General features: G+C 34.6%; 1 protein-coding gene across 12 annotated transcripts in view; it reads right to left on the bottom strand.

Moving 5' to 3' along the window:
- Positions 1-21696, bottom strand: part of PARD3B (par-3 family cell polarity regulator beta) — a 1282024-nt gene that overhangs the window by 1117072 nt on the left and 143256 nt on the right. For 8 of the 12 annotated variants that reach the window (XM_072620099.1, XM_072620101.1, XM_072620095.1 and 5 more), the window contains exon 2: positions 5638-5739. The exons of 1 other annotated variant lie outside the window; for it this stretch is intronic. In XM_072620099.1, the coding sequence (XP_072476200.1) occupies positions 5638-5700 (63 nt within the window). In that variant the 5' untranslated portion in view covers positions 5701-5739. Of the gene's footprint in view, positions 1-5637; positions 5740-21696 lie in introns of those variants that run through there. 3 more of the 12 variants (XM_072620105.1, XM_072620107.1, XM_072620104.1) reach the window with 2 other exon arrangements.

The following is a 21696-nucleotide window of genomic DNA, read 5'->3' as shown; positions in this document are numbered from 1 at the left end:
GGGTGGTGAAAAGGAATCCACTCTACATTCCATGGACATTTATCACTTTTTTCATATTAATGGAACACATAGTGATCCAACAATTGCCCTCCTGCTACAAGATCAGTTCAAACTCATTTGCAGGCAGGTAAATATTTATCTCCCACTGTCATATACAAGAAATGACAAGCATCAGCCTTTTCAAACAAATCTTTTTAGCTACCTTTGTGCTCAACTCTTTCACAACTGACAAATGAATGAACTTCACATGGTTCCTTTAGCTAATAAAGGGAATTTTGTTAAACTCTGCTGCACACAAAAAAAATGCATGTCAAATCTCATTGAATATGATTTCCCTCAAATTAGGAATCAAGAAGGTTGCACATTTTTAGATTAGTCAATCAAGAAATATATATTAAGTGCCTACTGTAAGCAAAACCTTGTGGAGAATATGACATGTTCATTAAACCCAGAGTTTACAATCTAGTCTAGAGAAACAAGACATAAATGCACAGTAAGTTAATATAAAAAGCACAACAAATGGCAAAAGGTAGCATCCTTCAAACAATCCTATATATGAGTGACTAAGATCCCAGGTTTGTCCTGAATAGTTTATAGAATGCATAAAGTAGTTGACCAAGTACTGAGGTCAGGGAGAAAGACATCAAGAAGCACACTGTAATTTCTATGACAAGGAAAAGAGTTTACACTTCCCCACTCCTAGGCACAAAGCCACATCAAAACACAATGTCAAAATAGGAAAAATATGTCTCTGGCATTATGGTAGCTTCTCACACTCTGAAAAAAGCCTAAGAATAATGTAGGCCTAGAGAGAAGGATACTAAGTCCCTTAGTATAGCTTCTTGCCTATCATATGGCATCTTCTCGGTCTCTTTTGCTAACTGATCATCTGTATCACACCCACCAACTTTGAGATGATAATAATAACAAAAAAACCCAATCACAACAGCTAGTATTTAGATAGTGTTTTGAGGTTTGCGAAGTACTTTAAAAACAATTCACTTTATCCTCACAACAACCCTGAGAAGTAGTGCTATTATTATCCCCATTTTACAGACAAGGAAACTAGGGTAGGCAGAAGTTAAGGGACTTGCCTAGGTCACATATCTAGTGTCTGAGGCCAGATTTGCGCTTGAATCTCCTTGACACCTGACCTAGATCTACATGACCTAGATCCCCAAGGCTCTGTCCAAGAACCACTTTTCTTCTCTCTCTAATGTTTCCCGTTGGGATTTTATCAACTTCCATGGGTTTAATTATCATCTCTCTGCAGATGGTCCTTAGAGCTATCTAAACAACCATAGGTCTCTCCCCTGAGCTTTAGTCCCATGCTAACAGCTTCCTATTGGACATTTCAAGCTGGAGGTACCAGAAACTTCACAAATTCAACATGTCCAAAACAGAACTAAATATATCTTCCCTAAACCAATCCCTCTTACAAAATTCCCTACTTCTGCCAAAGGCACAACTATTCTTCCAGTCCCCCTGATTTGTAACTCAGCGTGCACACACACAAATACTGAGTCTATGGATGTGTATGTCTATGTACGTATTGCATATACGTATGTATGTGTATGTGAATATATGTGTGTATGTATGTGTGAGTATACCGCCAGCTACCAAATCTTCCTGTTTCTATCTCCATAGCATCACTCACATTTGATTTCTTATCTCTACTTACATAGCTACCACTTTATTTCAGGATGTCATCACTTTTTGCCTAAATTATTTCAAGAGTCTCATATCCAGTCTCTTTTCCTCAAGTTTTTCCCTATTCTGGTCTACCTTATATACAGCTGCCAAAGGTATTTTTCTTAATCACAGACCTGGCCATGTTATTTTCCTACTCAAATGTAAGTGGCATTGGATCAAAAAGAAACTTGTCTGTTTAGCTCCTAAAATCCTTAACCTGGCCACAGTACATCTGTCTAGCCTCTGTGAGCATTACTCCTCCTTCCCCAATCCAGAATCTGTCCTTGCCTTTTCTCTCTGCCTCACACACAATACACCATCTCCCTGTTGAAGCCTTTGCATTAACTCTTCCCTCACACATACTTGGAACACGCTCCCTCTTCACCTTTGCCCCACAGAATCCCTCTATTCCTTTCAAGACAGTTCGAGCACACAACCTTCCACATGAAGCTCTTCCAAAAGCCCCTAAACGCTAGTATCATCCTTCCCAAACTACCTGGTACTTCAACTTTGTATTTATTGTCATTTGAAGTCCTTGTCATCTCCCCCATTAGAACACAATCTCTTAAGAGTAAGGACTGTTTCATTCTTTGTATTTGTGTTACCAGAGGCTAACACAGTGCCTGGACTATAATAAGTACTTAATAAAAGTCACTAATCCTTACCAGGGCAGTCTTAGCCTCACTTCAAGCTGTTCCAAAATGATACACCTTTTCAATCAAAACTTTCATTTCCTCAATGCAGGAAATTGTTTAGCTAGATGTTAGGACTAAAGCAATCTGATTAAACTAATTCATATTATTGTACAAATTACTGATAATCCTCTAATGGTAACTTTTCTGAAAAGTTGTTCCTTACCTTAATCTCTAATGGGCATAACTATACAGGAATACAAAAACGTGAAGTGGAAACATTTAAGCAAAATCAGGGATGCTAGGGAAAGGGAGAAGGGCACTAGGCAGGAAGTGCAGGCACGCCCAGGAATCTGCCCCAGGGTCACTTCCACAAGTTGTTTCATTGCTTTTCACATTTTCTTTTCCTTCCTTCAATTCAAGATCCTAAGGTTTTTAAAAATCCTTGCCAGTTTCTAGAAGGCCATGGATGTGCAAAGTTTGAACACAATGAAGAAGAGACAGAAAGAATTTAGCAATGTAACAATTCTTTTCCAGTTTCATCTCTTATCACTGTTCAGATTTTAAGTCTTATCTGCTTGTTCCTTGCCTCTTCACTTTCACACATCTTTGGAAAGAAATACAATCAACAAGTTTAAATGAAGAGGCTTTTTAAACCTGCACACCTCAAAAAAAAGTCCAAGTCAAGATACATATACTGATCAACTTTATGTCTACAAGTAGTCTTCAAAAAATCATCATCTCATCAAGACTACAAGCATTAGTTAAGACAGAATACAGGTCAAAACACATGAAATATGCACTAAAATGCAGCATGATATACAGTGAATAGAGCAGTGGAGTTGGAGTAAGGAAGACATGGGTTTGAATACCACCTAAATTTATTCTCTTCATCCATAAAATGGGGATTCAAAATCAGGTCTTCCTGGATCCAAATCCAGTGTTCTATCTACTACAGACTATGCTGCTTTTTGTTGCATAAATCATGTTTTGACTTATAATCCATCTTAATAAAAATCTTATGATGATCAAATGATATAATACATGTAAAATGGCTTTCATTAAAACATTATATAAATGTCACTTTCATTGTTATTACTAAAGCAAATTATATGACAGAAACCTCTTGTTAAAATGAGAAGGTGGCCTTATGGAAAATACAGGTAATTTGATAAAATATGTAAAAAAATATGATCTTTCTTATTAATTTGAAAGCATCAAAAAAATTCATACATTTTTGAAAAAGGAAAAAGCAAACAGAAATAGACTTGCTACCATCAACTCTAATTTCTTCTGAAAACAACCCCAGGTACAAATCACATTTTGCTACTAAAGAGTGCAAAAGGCTCAAGTTAAAAAAGGGTGGCAGAATTTCTATGTGAATATTTCAACTTCTGAATCTCATTTAGTGCAATAGGTGAGATCCTGTTAAAACAATGGCTCCGTATAAACTTATTTCTTTGTCATAATAGAAAGCCTATAGCTAAAAATTTAGCTGTGCAAGTTAAAAAAAAAATACTCTACAAGAAATTATACTATAGTAACACACGATTTCTCTAGCTCTGTCTTTATAACCATTTCATTCTGTAATGGAGAGCTGTCTATAAATGAAGATGGTAAATTCAAATATACTTCTATCTCTTTAAATTAATTATCTCATAATACTGATCAACAGTGAGATTTATGGGGAGGGAAACAACATATGCATGATAACTAAGAAATGAAGACAGGAAGTTCTCTTCAAACAAAGAGAGGGCAAGTTAAATTAAGGCAAAAGGAAAAACATTTCTGGGGAGAATAGAAAGGAAATCGTGCAGCCAGCTGAATGGCAAAGAGCATCCAATATCCATGGGCAGGTAAAAAGGTGGGAAAAGGGAAGAACCCATTCACTCATGTATTCACTAAGTACTCACTATGTATAAAACACAATACTAAGTACTTAAGGTAGGGAAAAACAAATCTAACATAAAGTCCTTATCTTCCAAGAACAACCAATTGGGAGAGACAAGACAAACACATGTTTAACAATTAAACAGAAATGAACAGTAGATTACGATTATGTGACAAAATAATGACTATTAACAAACGATATAGAAATTCTATGTCTATCAGGGATTTCAAGTCTAATTGAAAGGAAAATAAAAATATGGGATAGTAGGATTTAAACAAGAGGTCTTATAAAGCAGCTAGTCCAAATCATTTGCATTGTAGAAATGGGGAAATTGCAGCCAAGAAAGATAAAGTAACTTGCCATAAGTTACATGGGTTACATACCAACAGGGCCAGGATCTGAACCTAGATTGTCTAATTACATTCATTGATCCCTCCAGTATTCCATGATGTCATGTAAAATTACTTAACCAAAAACAAAACACAGGCATTTTCAAACAACTGCAAATTCGTCAAGAGATGCAGAATACAAGAAGCATTAGAAGTAGGTGCTAGTCTCTAAATAGTCAAAATTCTTACTTAGGAACTTCCTATACCAAGGAAATCACAGGTCCATTTCCTGTCTCTAGCACTGACTTTGAAGACAGTGATGGACAATGATTAGCAGGACTTATCTGTCAGATATGTCTAGACAGGTACACAATGAAGGTGCTTACTAAATGATTCTTGGTTGACTCTAGCTGAGCTCTGTTGATGACTGTCTTTTCTCATCCTTCTCCCTTTACTCTATATTACTTGTTGAGAATAATCCTTATTTTGTCATATCGTTGTGATCTACTGTGCATTTTCTTCCAAAAGGTAAAATTCATGAGACACGAAGTTTGGAAGTTACTGAATTATCTCAGATCTTCAAGAAAAATAATATATTAAGCAGAATTATGCTTTTGGTCAACAATTATTTGAACTAGCAACCTTAAAAATGAATATTAGAGGAAGCCCTCCTTAGACCCTCCTCCTCCATTATGACATGCTCTGTACTATAGCATAGTATAAACTATGCTCAAACTTCAAATTCTTTAGTTTAACTAGATATTTGGTAGGATGACCAAAAAGACAGCTGTCTTATAGCAATGATTATAATTATCATACCATTCACAGATATTTGGGATAGCTATTGTTATTATTCTCTATTATATGTATCATCAAGGCACTGAAGAAACACTTCAGAATGTATCCAGTAATGAGAACACCATTACTGAATTCCAAATTTTGCCTATGATTCTCCAAATTTGAAGAAAAATTTTGATTTTTTCAGGTGATCCTGAACAGATAAAAATAATAAATGATGGAAGATTTATTAAAAGCATTTCAGTTCCTCAAAAAAGTATAATTTTAGAAGAATAATTTTAATATAGCCATCTACCTTATCTTTGTCTTCAACAACATCTGCCAATATATCATCTGGGTCCAGTATTCCTCCATCCATGTACTCTAAGTGATGAATTTTCACCCAGTCACCAGGATCCTACAGGAAAAAGTTAAGGTTTTTTTTTTTAAAGACTTTTTAACACATCCATTTTAAACTTATTTTAATTTCTAAAAAAAAGTGTGTTCATCTTAAGATAGCATATGCAGTTATCTGAACTAGAAAAATATTTAGTCTTTCATATCTTAACTTTTCATTTAAGCAAAGATGATTAACAAAAGTTAAGTGGAGGTAATGAACTGTTAGGAGCTATCATAACCAATTTCTCCAGAAATCTAAAACATATATTTCAAGGGAATTTTCTATCATCTCTTACAATTTAACCAAATATATTTTCCAAGAATGAAGGTCTTAGGGCAATATTCCTGAAACTTGCCATTAGGATTCCCAGTAAGATGACAATGATGTCCTGAGAGGGGTTCTAGAGCCTAGAGCTCCAGAGTCCTGCAGAGTTACATGGTTGGGTGGCAGTTAAGTCACAAAATGTATATATAAATGGAGTGAATTCAGCTTCTTCAACTCTTGGAATTTACATGTATATTTCCTCCTCTAATTTCAAGATTCATCATGACATTAAAAGGTAGGCCTAAAAGTTATTCAGGAGTAGCACTTAACTATAAAAGGGAGGGCCTATATTTTCCTAAAGTGGAGAAAAAAATAAAGAACACAAAGATGTCTCCAAAGCTTTCCTAGGGCAGTGGAGGAAAAAGTTTAAGAATAACTAGAAAGCTTCTCTCTGTCATAAGACAGTAACTGACTGACTCTAGAATACTCTAAAGAACAGATAGTTTGAAAAACTCAATTCTTTTATCAATAATTTGACTTCAAATAGAGATTTTTCAAAAATTTTAAAAATTTAATTAAGGGAGTAACTTGTTACAATCAAGTATTAGGACTTGGCAAATTTTTTTAAAAACAAAATAATTCAAAGTAAAGCAAGTCAGAATAGACAAAATAGATAGTCTCTTTTCATTTATAAATGTCCCCATCCTGCTTAGGCACTGTCATTTCATTTGTTTCCCATTTCACCATGAACATGAATGAATAAGCTAGTGAGAAAGAGTTATCTAATCCTGAATGGTGACAAAGAAGTTTTATGTATGTATATGCATGTTTTCTCATCACATTTTATATAATGAAAGAAGAAAATTCAATAGCATTTCATATACATTGAATGCAATCCTTTCATAGTATACATGGACATATGTATGTCATATATGACATGCAGTCAGTCCTCAACATTTACAAGTTTAACCTTCAAAATTTCTTTATTTTCACTTTATTTTCAATTTCTCATTGGCAACTACAAACACTATGCATAGTAGACAAAAAAAATAAGATGCATTGTGTGCAAATTTGTGAAGTAGGTGGTATCATACTAAGCACTTCACTGGTTGCAGGCACCATATCATTGTTCCCATGTATTCATTTCATATTTCCATTTTTTGCCTTTTTAAATCAAGTTTTATATTGCAATCATGCCCCCAAAACATAGTGATGATCCTCTGAACTTGAAGTCCAAGTATACAAAGTCAGTGATGTGACTTATGAGAAAATAAAGGTGATAGATAAACTCTGTGCCAGAATGTCTGCAGTCACTTTTGGACTAATTCACCAGTTCGCTAGAGACACAAGGCTGCCAATCCTATCAGCAAAAGTCACTGAGAAATTATGTCAAGCTAATACATCCTTCATGGACTCTACCATCATCCACCAAGCATGAAGGACAGAGTGGCAAAGATGCTGCCAAGATCTCACCAGTATGAGTCTTCCAACATCAATGACTAAAGTCTCAACAACTTCTTTGGTTTTCAGAAGGTCACCAGGGTAGAGTTTTACAGCAGTATAGTATAAAATATGGTATCCTCACACTACCATCTGACACAGTGGAAGGAAAGATTCAGGGTTTAGTTTTGAGAATTTCAATTGATGTATACTATTTGCAGTACTGTAGATTTCGTGTATTATAAAAAGTGATTACTGTATGAAATCAATTTTTTATTGAAATGTAAGCATGATTGCTAGTAAGAAAAATGTTTTGCATGTTACCAATTTTATTTTATGTACTCATTTTGTTGCTTATTTCATAGATTTAGGAAAAGTGCCTGTTATCAGAATGAATGTTTTGTTATAAAGGATTATATGCAGAAAATTGTATTTTCAGCAATCTCTTGTGAAAGATTACAGTTTTTGGTGGTCGTGGGAACCTAACCTCCTATTTCCCATAAATTCAATTTATCAACATTTATTTTTTTTTAACTTCTGCAACATTTTCTAGGAACACTCCACTGCAAATGTTGAGGAGCAATTGTAAATGCAATATTAAAAGAATAAAATGAAAATAAGAAACAAATTTTCTCTTTTATGCTTATAAAAATTTTAACCATTATATTGAATATTTTGCATTTAGCTTCTCTGTTTTAATATCTCAAAAGAAGAAAGCTGATCAAACAAACACACTGTACAAGTATTCCTTGTTTCACATATTTAATCACTGAAGTAAAGCCTATAACATTGGTTTAAAAAGGCACATGGAATACTCTATTTGTATCCCATGTGTCTAGCCATAATGCTTACATAATATACATTATTATTTTTGGCAGTATTTCTTTTAGGTAGAGTTATTTTTCAATGTGGTTAATCTTGATAGTCATATTCAAAGTACTTTTTAAGCAGAAGGGAATAAACTCTGATGCATTCTGTTCTCTTTCCTTCCAAGTATATCCTTCCCCAATATTTTGAGCAAGTTAATTTATACACAGTTGCCATTAAGAAATAATTAATTCATACCCAGATGGAAATTTTAAAATTAAATTTATATCAAACTATGTTAATAAATCAGGAGAGATAGCGAAATACAGAAACATGCATCACAGAGGGGGGAAAGTACCAATATGGTACTAAATAACATTCAAAAGTCATTCTGAATAGTCACTAGTATCTATAACTACTAATATTTCTAATTATAGGTAAATGGCAGGTTAAATTTAGGGAATTAGAGATTTACATTGAAATAAGCTTTACAATTTGGCATAATTTTCAAGAACCAACATTTCATTGAGCTTGGGGATCATTAACAACCAGCCATAACAAACATATAAACATTCAGACCAAAGAACAAGGTTCTTTGACTGAGTTAAAATAGTTCTGATAGATATAAAAAGGGAGCGTCAGAGGAATTACTATGGGAACATTCCTATAATGCAGAGAAACACAAGAATGACTGCCACAGGGTAGAAAGGAATCCGAAGAATTTCAAAAGCACCACAAAGAAAATGTTAACTTCTAGCTGAGGGCTCCAGTTTTCTACTGGCATTTGGGTACTACAGGTACCACGTTCTTATCTTCCATAAGTTTCCAACTTCTTTGGTTCTGACTTTCACCCTTTTACCACACTGTTAAAGAAAACTTATTTCTATAGAGCCATCTCCAATCACATCATGATAGTCAATATGAAAACAATTCAATTTAGAAACTTCATTTGACATATGACTTTTTTTAGAACATAGCCATTTCAAAAAGATATATCAAAAAGCTGCCACAAACTATTGCTAAAATAGAAAATATTTTAAAGAAATTTTAAAGCATTACTTAAATGTAAATTCATAAAATAATATTCTTACGCCATATCATCATGGTATGGAAAAAATCCTGGCTTCTCCAAAGCTATATCAGCAGGCCAAACTGGTCTGAGTATCATCCTAACAAGAGCTTGATTGTTTTCTCCAGACTAGCCAAGCTAAATATGGAAAGGCTCATACCCCATGAGTTGGTCACTTATTAATGAATTCTTTGGCCATGGGGACCCATTTAAAATAAGGAAAAATACAAAATGCGCCTGAGAAGTGGGCCTGAGACCCATATGCCATCTCTAGCCAGGGCCATTCCCCGGAACAGATAACTACAAACTGACAGGAGCCCATGTTCTCTTCATAATACATTTAATTATTTTTCCTGCTTTTTGAGGCAATGCTTCTTTTCCCTACTGGTTGCATTAAAAAAAGAATAAAGAAAAAGGCCAAAGCATCAAGACAGTTCCTCATAAAAATTAGCATATAAATATACTATTAAGAAAAATGCATCAGAGGATAGAGTACAGGACCTAAAGGCTTCTAGGAAAGAACATTGGGCCTTGAAAGCTAGAAGACCTGAGTTGAAATCTGGTCTTAGACGCTTACTGTGTGACACTGGGCAAGTCATTTTACCTCTGCCTCAGTTTCTTCAACTATAAAATGGGGATAATAATAGAACCTACTTCCCAGAATTCACCTGAGTTTAAATCTGGCCTCAGACACTCTAATCCCAGGAAAGTCACTTAATGCTTGTTTGACTCAGTTTCCTCATCTGTAAAACAAGGTTAATAATAGTATCTACCTCCCAGGATTATTGTGAGGATCAAATGAGGCAATAAACTGTAAAGCATGGAGCAAACTGCCTGATATGTAGTAAGTACTAGATAAACGTTATCATCATTATAATCACCATCATCATCATCATCATCATCATCATCATCATCGTCATCATCATCTCTGTATGCCTAAGTTTCCTCATCTGCTAAAATGAGGGTAATGGCACCTTCCTCCTAGAGTGGTTGTAAAAATCAAAAGAGATAATATCTGTAAAGTGCTTTGCAAACCTTAAAGTATTATTGCCAATGCTAGTTTGTTATTTTTTTGTCACATTCCCCAAAATCATTATCTATTTTATATAAAGGACTATGATTGATTTCCAGCTATGGAATTCTACCCATATCACCATGGTATAGTGGAAAAGGTCCTGGACTTGGCAGTTAAAGTCATTCAGCAAACATTTACTACATAATTTCTATGTGAAAGGCACAGGACTCTCAGTTCTTTCTATTTGTGAGACCCTAAGTGAAAGACTTCATTCACTTCTCTAGTCCTCATTTTCTATATCTGTAAAACTGAGAAGGTTGGATTAAATGATATCTAAGATCCCTTCTAGCTCCTAGGAACAAACATTTAATATGCGTCTACACTGCCCAAGACCCTGTGTTGACAATGATGAGAAGCATAACGATACAGTAAGCAAACAGATACAAGAGACAGTGAAATAAATACAAAGCAAATGTCCACACCAACTGCTGTGAGAAATTTCAGAAAGTGATCACTTTTGCCTGGGGGAAGACATAGGGCAGAGAGAAAAGGAATTGGGAGGTTTGGAGAAAGCTTCATGGAAGATCCAAATTAGGTCTTGAGGGGTGGGTTGAGGTGGATCTTCAACAGAGGTCCTGCTCCTGATTCTCCATATTTTTCTACCTCTGGCCTAAGAGCATTCTCTCTTTCACCCCTGCAGTTCCCAAAAGTGCCTAAGATGGCTGTGACCACTCCTCTCCTGGCTCTCTCCTGACAATGAAGATTTTTCTACCTTGCTTTGTAAGTGCCTTCCTTTCCCTACTTTTTAGCTCCTTATGATGTATTATCTTCCCCCAACAGGGTAGGGACTGCCTTGCATTTACTTGTATTTGTACTTCCAAGACCCTATCTATCCATCTCTCCATCTCTCCACTTCAAGCATGAAGTACAGCATAAGCAATGAGAGATGAGAGATGGCAGAAAGAAAAGTGATGCACTGTCAATAAGACACAGAAAACATAAAGGGGAGAGGTAAGAAAGAGATAAAGCTATGCAGGTAGGTTGGACTCAGAAGAGGGGGAGTTACAGAATGCCGTGGCTAAGCTTTTATGGTTGGTTTTCTAGGCAGTGGAGAGCCTGATGAGTGATGAAGATTTTGAGTGAGGGAAGAAATTAAATATAGTGGTTGATTAAAAAGATTTTCAAGGGCAGTAGTACATACATAAATAAATAAGAGAAAGAAAAACTGGTTAAGAAGCCATTACAGTAATCTAGATGAGAAGAAACAAATGGAATTCAGGTAGTTACAGTAGCAGAGCAAAGTTAGGGTTAGAAGTGAGAAAGATCGCAGAGATAAGAAAAATAAGGCTTTTAAATTTACTACATGTGTGAGGTAAGGGAGAGAAATAAAGCTGCATCCATAACCTAATGCTCCACACTTATTAGCTATACAGCCTCAGACAAGTCACTTAACTTCTCTCAGTCCAAGTTTCTTTATCAATAAAATGCAAATAATATTTGCACTCCAAACAATTAAGGTTGCTACACAAAAGGACTTGGTAAGCCTTAAAGCACTGTATAATGTGAATTATGACTCCAAAATAATAGGATTGGAAAATTGGGAGGCTCAGAGTACCATTCAAAGAACAGAAAAGGTAGTGGGAGTGAAAATCACAGAGTAGAAAATGATTAATTTAGTTTCCAAATAGGTTTGGAAACCAAATGTCAGCAACCAGATTAATTTTTCATCAACCAAAGACAAGAGTTCGGGTGTCCAGTGTCTCCTATACAAAATCATACAATGATAAGTCGTAAAGTCCCATAAACTGAAGAATATCTAATTAAAGACAATAAATTATTCTAGACTTCTCATGAAACTTCAGGAAGCAGATATAGTATGATCTTTCAAGAACAGATTTCAGGTTAAAGTAATTAAAAGCTACATAAAATTGTTTAAATTACCAAAAATTACTAGTGGATTTGATCCAGTATTCAGGCCTTTTAAAATATTACTAAACTAAACAAACACTAATTTAGTAATATTTGAGATATACTGTTTCAAAATCCTTTGTAAAGAAAATAGCTGATGAAAAATGCTATTTTTCATTATTTAGTTCCAATGAAATTTTATAGTCTCTACAATTCTAAATGCCAAGGATTTAAAGCTTGTGTGGTCCAAAGGCATGTGACCTATATAGCCAAAGGATGGAATCAACAATGTCTCCAAAGAGAATACTATGCTATGAAAATGTATCAATCTACCCATTATACCTCAAAAGGATCCATCCTGAACCTAAATAGAATCCAACTCCACAGTGAATTTCAGCAGGCATAAATTAGGAAAAGCTAATTCACCAAATGTACAGTTTCCTAAATGCCAGGAAGTTGAGACTGAAACATATTGCAGCTATTATAAATTTGGCTTCTTTGCACACTGCCTCAGAAAAGGCTTAATGTATTCTCTAACAGTACCCTCGATAGCTACAATCTTCCAAATATATGTGCATATGTATCTGTGAGAATCTGTCGATGTATACATACGAATGAGAAGTACTGCCAACAGCCTACCTTTAATTATTATAATCTGCAACAGCATAGAAGAATACAAAATTTTCTGTCCCACCACTGGGGTGGTCTAATCAGAAAGGTTTAATCTGAGCGATATGATATGTGGCATAACTGGGAGACAAAGATGTCATTTTGTATGTAAGGTCATTGTCCATCTCTAAATCCCAAGCTCCTATGTTCTGAGGGACAGATGTAAGCTAAAATTAATAACTGTAATTCATTCACTCAAACACTCATTAAGCACTGACTGTATACAATATGCCGTGCTAACTGCTGAGACACAAACTAATAAAAAGACACACTAACAATCCAGTATGAGTGAATGGCCTTGTATACAAATAAATAGAAAACAAATTAACAATGATAAAAATGATAACCACTAACATTTACATAGTGATAATCATGTGCCAGGTACTGTGCTAAGCACTTGACAATTACTGCCTCATTCTGATACTCACAACAACTCTGGGAGCTAGGGGCTATAATTAGAGAATAAATGCATAAGAAAAGCACAAAACAATAAAATTATATAAAACAGAGGTCATTTTGAAATATTAGGCATTTGTCCTTTAAGGAAGGCTGCTTGAAAGGGGTATCATGTGAACCAGGTCCTGAAAGAAGATGGCTAGGTAGTCAATAGACAGAGACAGGCAGGAAAATTATTCCAAATGGCATAAGGAAAGAGAAGAAAACTGTGGGATGAGTTTATTGAAATGTCCATTTTGAATGAAGTAAATAAGGGGAGAGAGTATGAGATAAGGAAGGCCAGAGCCAACTTTTGGAGAACTTGAAGGCAAGACTAAGAGACTGGAGTTTAGCAAAAAAAACAATGTAGACTTTCAACAGCACTGGGACGGATCAGTACTTTCTATCAATCTTACTAATTATAAATGCATCAACAAAATTACTCTGGCAGTGGTACACAGGATGAACTGAAAGGATGGTTAAGATTGGATATTGGGAGAATGGTCAGAAAACTATAGAATTGGTTTAGGCAAGAAGGCACTAAGCACTTGCTTAGTGGAGGGCATCAATGAGAAACATTAATCAATCCATCAATCAACACTTATTAACCACCTACTATATGCTAAGCCCTGTGCTAAGTGCTGGATGAATTTCAGAGATGTTACAGAGAGCTGAAAGTACTTAAAACTTGACAAAGGAAAAGCATCACTTTCGTATTATTTCCAAAATGCCAAAAAAGCAACAGAAGGAATGCTGGGAGATTACTTCCACCTATGTTTTGCAAAAGGATATAATAAACAATATCCTAGTGCTACCAGCTCTATTTTTAATATATATACTAACTAGAGTAGGGCAGTAGATATGGATAGGAGGAAGGATAGAAACTGCATTATTAATGCATAGGTATTAGAAAAGTTATAATAATTATCACAATGGCAGGTTTTGAAAATGTAGAATTTACTAAGTATCTAGAAAGATCACAGAAATACCTAGAATTATCAAGCAGCAAGATTTGTACATGAGAAGTTGGTTATTCTTTTTAAAATAACAGCTGAAAAATTGCAGCACTATAAATATAAACCTCAAAATAGATTCTAAATTTAACTAATAAATTATACTAGAATCAAACCATTATTGCAAACAAAACTGTTTTCCATAATTTCCTGGACATAACAGAAAAATTTAACAACATTTTAAATATTTGTCACCATGCCAAATGTTCAAATTACCAAAATATTTAAAATAAAAACTGAAGGAGAAATATGCCAAAAAGTATGCAAAGGAAAAAAAAAGAACTGGAATTTGACTGTGTGTTACAAAGAGGAATGAGTTAAATGTTTGAGCCCAGAAAAATTACAGATTTCAAAACTACAGAAACAAAGTCAAAAGGAAGAGGAGCTATTTGGGTCAGTGCAGAAAGGAATTCAGTGGGAGTAAAGATGAAGAATAAGGCAATAAAGATCAAGTCTTAGCTTTTAAAGAATTATAATCTGTCCTTCCAATTAACCCTACATGGAAATGAAAAAACAAAAAATAAAAATCTGTGGGGAAACATGGAAGAGAAAGAATAGGAGAAAAGGAAAGTTCTCATTATAAACACATAGTCCAGCAAAACAAACTCCCACAATGTCTGCATGCAAAAATCTGTATTTTTTTCTTCTTTTGATGTTGACCACTTCTCTGATAGGAGGCGAGTGGTGTAATCTTCAGTCTTCTGGTTTATCATTGCATTGATTAGAGGTATAAAGTTGTTTTCTCTACAATGTTGCTGTCATATTGTAAATTGTTCCCCTACTTCACTTCATTCTCCATCTGAAGCTATCCATTTCATCATCATTTATGGCACAATAATATTCCACAGTACTTATATACCATAAATTGTTCATCCCCAAACAGAGCTATCTCTTATTTTTCAATATGTAGTGATTGTAAATATTTGTGTACAATTAGTCCTTTTCTTCTTTCTTGGATCTGTTTGGGATATACACCTACAACTTTTACAGCTGGTTCAAAAGATATGCATAATTTAATAACTTTCTGACCATAGTTCCAAAATACTTTCCAAAATGGCCAGACCACTTCACAGCTCCATCAACAGTTTACTGCAGTGAACTATTTAGTTTTTCCCCCACAGTTTCTTCAACATTTGTTATTTTCCTATTTTATCAGTCTGATAGATATGTAATCTCAAAATTACATTCATTTGTCTAATTATTAGTAATTCAGAGCATTTTAAATGGTCGTTATTATCTTGGATTTCTTCCTTTTAAAACTACTGTTTCAATTTAATTACCATTTACCAATTGGAGAATGGGTCTCAATATTATAAATTTGAATCAGTTCTTTATATCACACAGATCATATCTTACCTAAACTTTTTACCTTCCTTATATCTGTGCTCCACAAACAAGAGGCACTTAATAATTTATTTAATATTGTATTGTATTTGTTGCATGAGCTTGAATGTGCTAGGTGGCACAATGCCTAGGGCATTGGACGTGGACTCAGGAAGACCTGAGTTAGAAAGCTACCTCAAACACTTATTGACTGTGTGATCCTGGGAAAGTCACTTAACTTTTATGTCTATAAAATGGGAATAATTGCCTCCTAGTATTATTTTGAAAAATAAATGTTTGCAAAGTATGTTGCAAACCTTAAAGCATAAATCATAGCTAAGATTATAATTCCAGTTTTTAAGAAATACTGAGTTTATGGTGACGACAAGAGGTCTTAATGGAATTAACCAGATAACAGCTCAACTGCTGAAAGATCTCAAGAGTTTTTGATTAGTCTCCACACCTCCCTTTTCCATCACAGACCATGTATCTTCCTTCATGCTATCTTCCATGCTTGCTTTTAGTTATGAGCTACCTTAACCTGGAAAGTCCTTCCCTCCTTCCCATCAATCCAAATCCTACACTTCTTTAAAAGACTAGTTGAAGACCCAGATCTTCCTTAAAGTGATCTCTAAGTAGAACTATCATGATAATTCTTTCAAAAATTTATTTAGATTTTAAGTTCTGTTAATGTGCTTGCTTTTGCATTACAAACATTTACAGATTGCTCCTACTTCAAAGCAAAACAATTAAGAGAAACTAATAATACTGTGACCTCATTTCAAAGTACATGTAACAACATTTCAAATCTGTATTATCCCCACTTATCTATTTTTTAATTAAAAGAAACTCATTTTCTCGCCTTCCCATTCCTCACCCCATTAGAAAGAAAAAGAAAACAAAACCTTCTTTTAACTTAAGTGCATAATGAAACAAAACAAATTCCCTCAATGGCTGCACACAATAAATCCATCACTTCTCTGTAATGTGTAGCATATTTTATGGCCAGTCCTCTGGAATCATGAATGGTCATTGTATTTATCATAGCTCTTACTGTTTTAAAAGTTGTTTATCTTTACAGTATCATTGTTGTTGTAGAAATTGTTCTCTTGGTCCTCATTTCATTCTTCAACAGTTTATAAAGGTCATAAAAATGAACAACTTATAATATTGATGTTACATGTATAAACAGTTCTTCTGATTCTGACTGTTTCACTATACATCAGTTCATATAAGTTTTTCCATGTCTCTCTGAAATCATTTATCTAATGATTTCTTATAGCACAACAGTATTCATTCATTATATCCACATACTATAATTCATTCAATCATTCCTCAATTGATGGACATACTCTTATTTTTCCAGTTTTTGCCACCACAAAAAGAGCTGCTATATTTTCACACATACATTACATTTTTCTGATGTCTTTCAGGGACGTTTTAGGGACATATATAACTTTGATATAGGTTAGGTCAATAGTCAAAGTTGTTGTTCTTCAGTCATTTCAGTCATATTCGACTCCTTGTGACCCCATTTGGGGTTTTCTTGGCAAAGGTACTGGAGGGGTTTTGCCATTTCCTTCTGAGTCAAACATGGTTAAGTGACTTGCCCTGGGTCACACAAGTCCTAAATGTCTGAGGCCAGATTGTCCTGACTCCAGGCTCAGCACTCTATCCACTGTGCCACTTTAGCAGTCTTGGGTCAAAGTTGCTGGTTAGTAACTTTTTCTGCATGATTCCAAATTGTTTACAAGAATAGTTTGTACCAATTCACAGATTCACCTGTAAATGCTTCAGGGTGCCTGATTTCTCACAACTCCTCCAACGTTTATCATTTTCCATTTTTGTCAGCCTTGCCATTCTGATGGGTCTTTCCTCAAAGTTCATATTATATTCTTGGTATGTGGCATTCTGTCACTCATCATTCAGATACTTGTCCATGCTGAGAAAGAGTCCCTCTAACAAACTGTTATAAACTTACTATATATAACTTATAGGAATTCAAATATACTAGAAAAAGCAAAGGAAAAGAAGTAAAGACAAAGGTTCTAGTGCTGAATCTCCCACTGAGCAAGTCACAATCTCTTTAAGTGGCATAATGAATGAGTGAAAGACTAGGAGTTAAGACATGAATTGAAATCCCTTATGCAAGTCACATAACCCTTCTGTGTCTCAATTTTGTCATTTGTAAAATGGAGATAACACCCATAACATAGTTATTGTAAGCATCAAATGAGATAAAATTAATTTATTTGTAAAACTTAAAGATATAAATGATAATGACTATTATTACTTATTGTTAGTAAATTTCAGTTTCCTCTTCTGTAAAATGTTACAAGTGTAGGTCTGAGAATCAAATAAAATAATGAAAATTAAATTAATATATATGAAATGCTATGCAATGTCATATATGTCTGAAAAAATAAAGATTAATAACTATAGTAGACAGGCATCCTGCCAGTATAACAGGGACAAAAATAACATATGGCCATCTCAAAACTTATGTCAAAAGGAAATATTGGAAAGATAATATGAAAATACATGAAGAACAGAAAAGGGGGTCTGGTAATAACTTTCCCAGAGTGAAATCATATTTACATACATCTGTGGATTTAAGCATACAAATGAAATTTTTGAATACCTTAATAAACCCCAAGATGAGACAAGCAGGATATACTTACATCTGTTCTATTCCTTTTTCATTTATTTGTAGGAAAAATAAATCCATACAACCTCTAATTATGAAAAGAATAACACAGATGAAGGGCTACCTTTGGTGTCTAACCTAAACATACAAGTTTTGCCTCAATATTCAGAAATATTCACTGCAATATGGCAAATTATACCAACACTCTTAATATATTTTGTTATAAATATTATGATGTTCATAAACGTGCAGGTAGATACAATCAAATTCAATAACAAAACAAGCAAGTTATGCCCAAACCTGTGTAACTAGGAAATATCACTATGATTTTTAAATATAGTTACTAGAATTATGAGATTAAGTGTATTTCCTTCTAATAACCTTCAAAGAAGAATTAGTTCAATGTAGTGATTCTTCTCACACACAATCCAACCCAAAAAAATGTTTTGAAACTCCACCAAGAAAATAATGAATTGTTAAAATCTAGCCAACTGTTTCAGAAATGGAGGAGGCGGAAATACAGTAGGGGAACAAGTAAATAATTATCTCCATAGATATAATAATTATTATATATAATTGTTTAAAAACAAATATTAAGCTATGTATTCTGAAGATCAGTTCAGAAATACTGATATAATAAAATATGAAATCAGGTCCATTTTTGGCCTAATATTCAACAAGACCTAAGCCCTACTCCATCACCCACCAAAAAGGACTGAGTTTTACTAACTTAAGACAAAAATCCTGCTAAATTTATAAAAATACTTTTTGATTTTTTAAAATTAATTTCCTTAATGTGTAATACTTAATGAAGTTTAATGTCAATAAATTCCCATGCCAAGAAACCAAAAGAGTCTAAAAATCAATCTAAACATTTAACTTCTTGCCAATCAGAGATATGGCAACCAAAAGCTACACCAGTTTAAGAACATAACTAAAAGGTGCAAGATTATGAGTAGTGCCATCTTATAAAACAATGTGAGGCAGTAAAGGGAAAAAACAGTCTACAGAAAGCCAAGTGAGAGATGTAGGTAATCAAAGTTCTCCATAGAACACTTAAGCAAGAAACTAAAAGGATAATAAATAGATGCAAGATGGAAAAGATCTGCTTCCATTTTCATAACAAATTTCTCACCATCAAGAATCATGCAATTACCATATTTGAAAATTTAAGATCACAGTTCCATTATGCTTCTTAAGAAAGTGGAAATGGTAGTGAGAAAACAAAAGGGAAAGCAGGTGGACTAGACTAAATACATACAAAGAAGGCCCATGCTAGGAGAGATACAATTGTTAAGATGGTGAAGGACTAATCCTCAAGTTATGTTATTAATTTTATAAAATTTAATTATTTAAAAATTAAAATTATTTGATAATTTAAAAATTAAAATTTTATAAAATTTAATTAATTTTATTTTAATAATGGAAAACAAGAGAAAATTGGGGGAAAAAACACAAGGAATATTTTCCAATCTATACAAAATATTTATTAGAATAATCCACATATCCATTGAGTACATCCTCAATGAGGGCATCAGAAGGAAACAGGCAGGCTTTCCTAATCAATATTCCATGCAGACAATGTCTTTACCATCACATTATTATATACAAGGTCCAAGAATAGGACACAATCTCACTGTGTTTATTATTTGTTGATTATAAAAAGGCATTTATATTGGAAGAGTAAAATGTTACTCTTAAATGGTGTCCTCTAACAAGGTGCCTCCAGAGCATGTCAAAATTATTTAAGATTCCACTGAAGATAAAGCAAGAGGGACAACCTTCAAAAACCCTTTAATTAATAATATCAAGGACAGAATAAAACAAAGAGATTGATGCTGGCCAAAAGTATTTACCGCCATTATGGAGGGAATCTAGCACAAAGTCAAAAAGGAATTTCCTATAGATAGTGAGGTGCTCCAAATATTCCTGTATATAGATAAAAACTTTGCAGGAAACCTCAGAAATTGCAGAGCCTCCCAACAGAAATAATTTTTCACTCTAAAGAATATGCTCTATGTAAACTGAGAAAAAAAAACTGGATGAAGAATACATTTGATATGTCATTAAATGGTCAACTTGTCCAATCTGTATTAATATACTTAGATGGGCATTACAAAGGGACAACAAGAGAAGGAAAGCAGGCTGAACTGCCTTTGGGAAATGACAGTGTTTTGAGTGCTTAAAAAAAATCCTCAAAGATTCTGGTTGAAACAATGTCCTATCCTTTTAATTTCAGTATTCTTCCAAAATGTTTCTATATGACTACAAATCATAGAACACTATAATCTAAGGGGCAATGAAAGAGTGCATGGGGGTCCAAAGTAGGATACAACATAATACAAACAAGAAAGGGGGGTGGAGCCAAGATGGCAGAGTAGAAAGACGTACATACTACAGCTCTTCCCTCACAGCCCATAAAATACCTGTAAAAAATGACTCTCAATAAATTCGAGAGTAGCAGAAGCCACAAAATGACAGTGTAGAAGGGATTTCCAGCCAAAGGTAACCTGGAAGGCTGACAGGAAAGGTCTATCACATGGGATGCTGAGCAGAGCAGAGCCCAGCCCTGGCTGTGTGGCACTGGGAGGAACAGAACCAGAACAGGCCTTCGGGGCAGAATCCCCAGCAGGGAGGGTCTCAGATCCCTCTACCCAAAAGCACCAAATAAAGTTTCAAAGATCAGTGAGAGGGCTTTCTCAGCTCAACGAGAGGGGAACAGGGTCCTCCCCCAGCACAGACCCCTCTCCAGGCTGCAGCAGCAGCAATGGGCAGCAGCACTGTGTGTCAGTGGCTTAGTCTGGCAGCAGCTTCCATTGTGGGAGCAACTCAGCTTAAAGCCCCTGGAGGAATTGAGCAGCTGATCTGAATCTCAGCCCTGAGCATGGTCCTGGAGTGAGGAGGAGCATTAGGACCCTCCTCTTGACAAAGGATTCAGAAGTCAAATAACTGGCTGGGAAAAAGCCCAAAAGAGGAAAAAAATAAGACCATAGAAGGTTACTTTCTCGGTGAACAGGTATTTTCTTTCATTTTTTCAGATGAGGAAGAAAAATTCATACTGTCAGAGGAAGTCAAGGCTTCTATATCCAGTACCTTCAAAATGAATATACAATGGGCTCAGGTCATAGAAGAACTTGCGAAAAGCAAGTCAACATCTTGCTAAAGGAGACCCAAAAAAATGCTGAAGAAAATAACACCTTTAAAAAGAGGCTAACTCAATTGGAAAAAGAGGTCCAAAAAGCCAATGAGGAGAAGACGGTTTTAAAAAGCAGAATCAGCCAAATCGAAAAGGAGGTTTTCAAAAGTTCACTCAAGAAAATAGTTCTTTAAAAATGAGAGAGGAGCAGAGGGAAGCTAATGACCATGTGATAAACCAAGAAATTAC

The sequence above is a fragment of the Notamacropus eugenii genome, chromosome 6 (assembly GCF_028372415.1).
Source record: "Notamacropus eugenii isolate mMacEug1 chromosome 6, mMacEug1.pri_v2, whole genome shotgun sequence".
Lineage (NCBI taxonomy): Eukaryota > Metazoa > Chordata > Mammalia > Diprotodontia > Macropodidae > Notamacropus > Notamacropus eugenii.
This window is presented reverse-complemented; position numbering and strand designations above follow the sequence as displayed.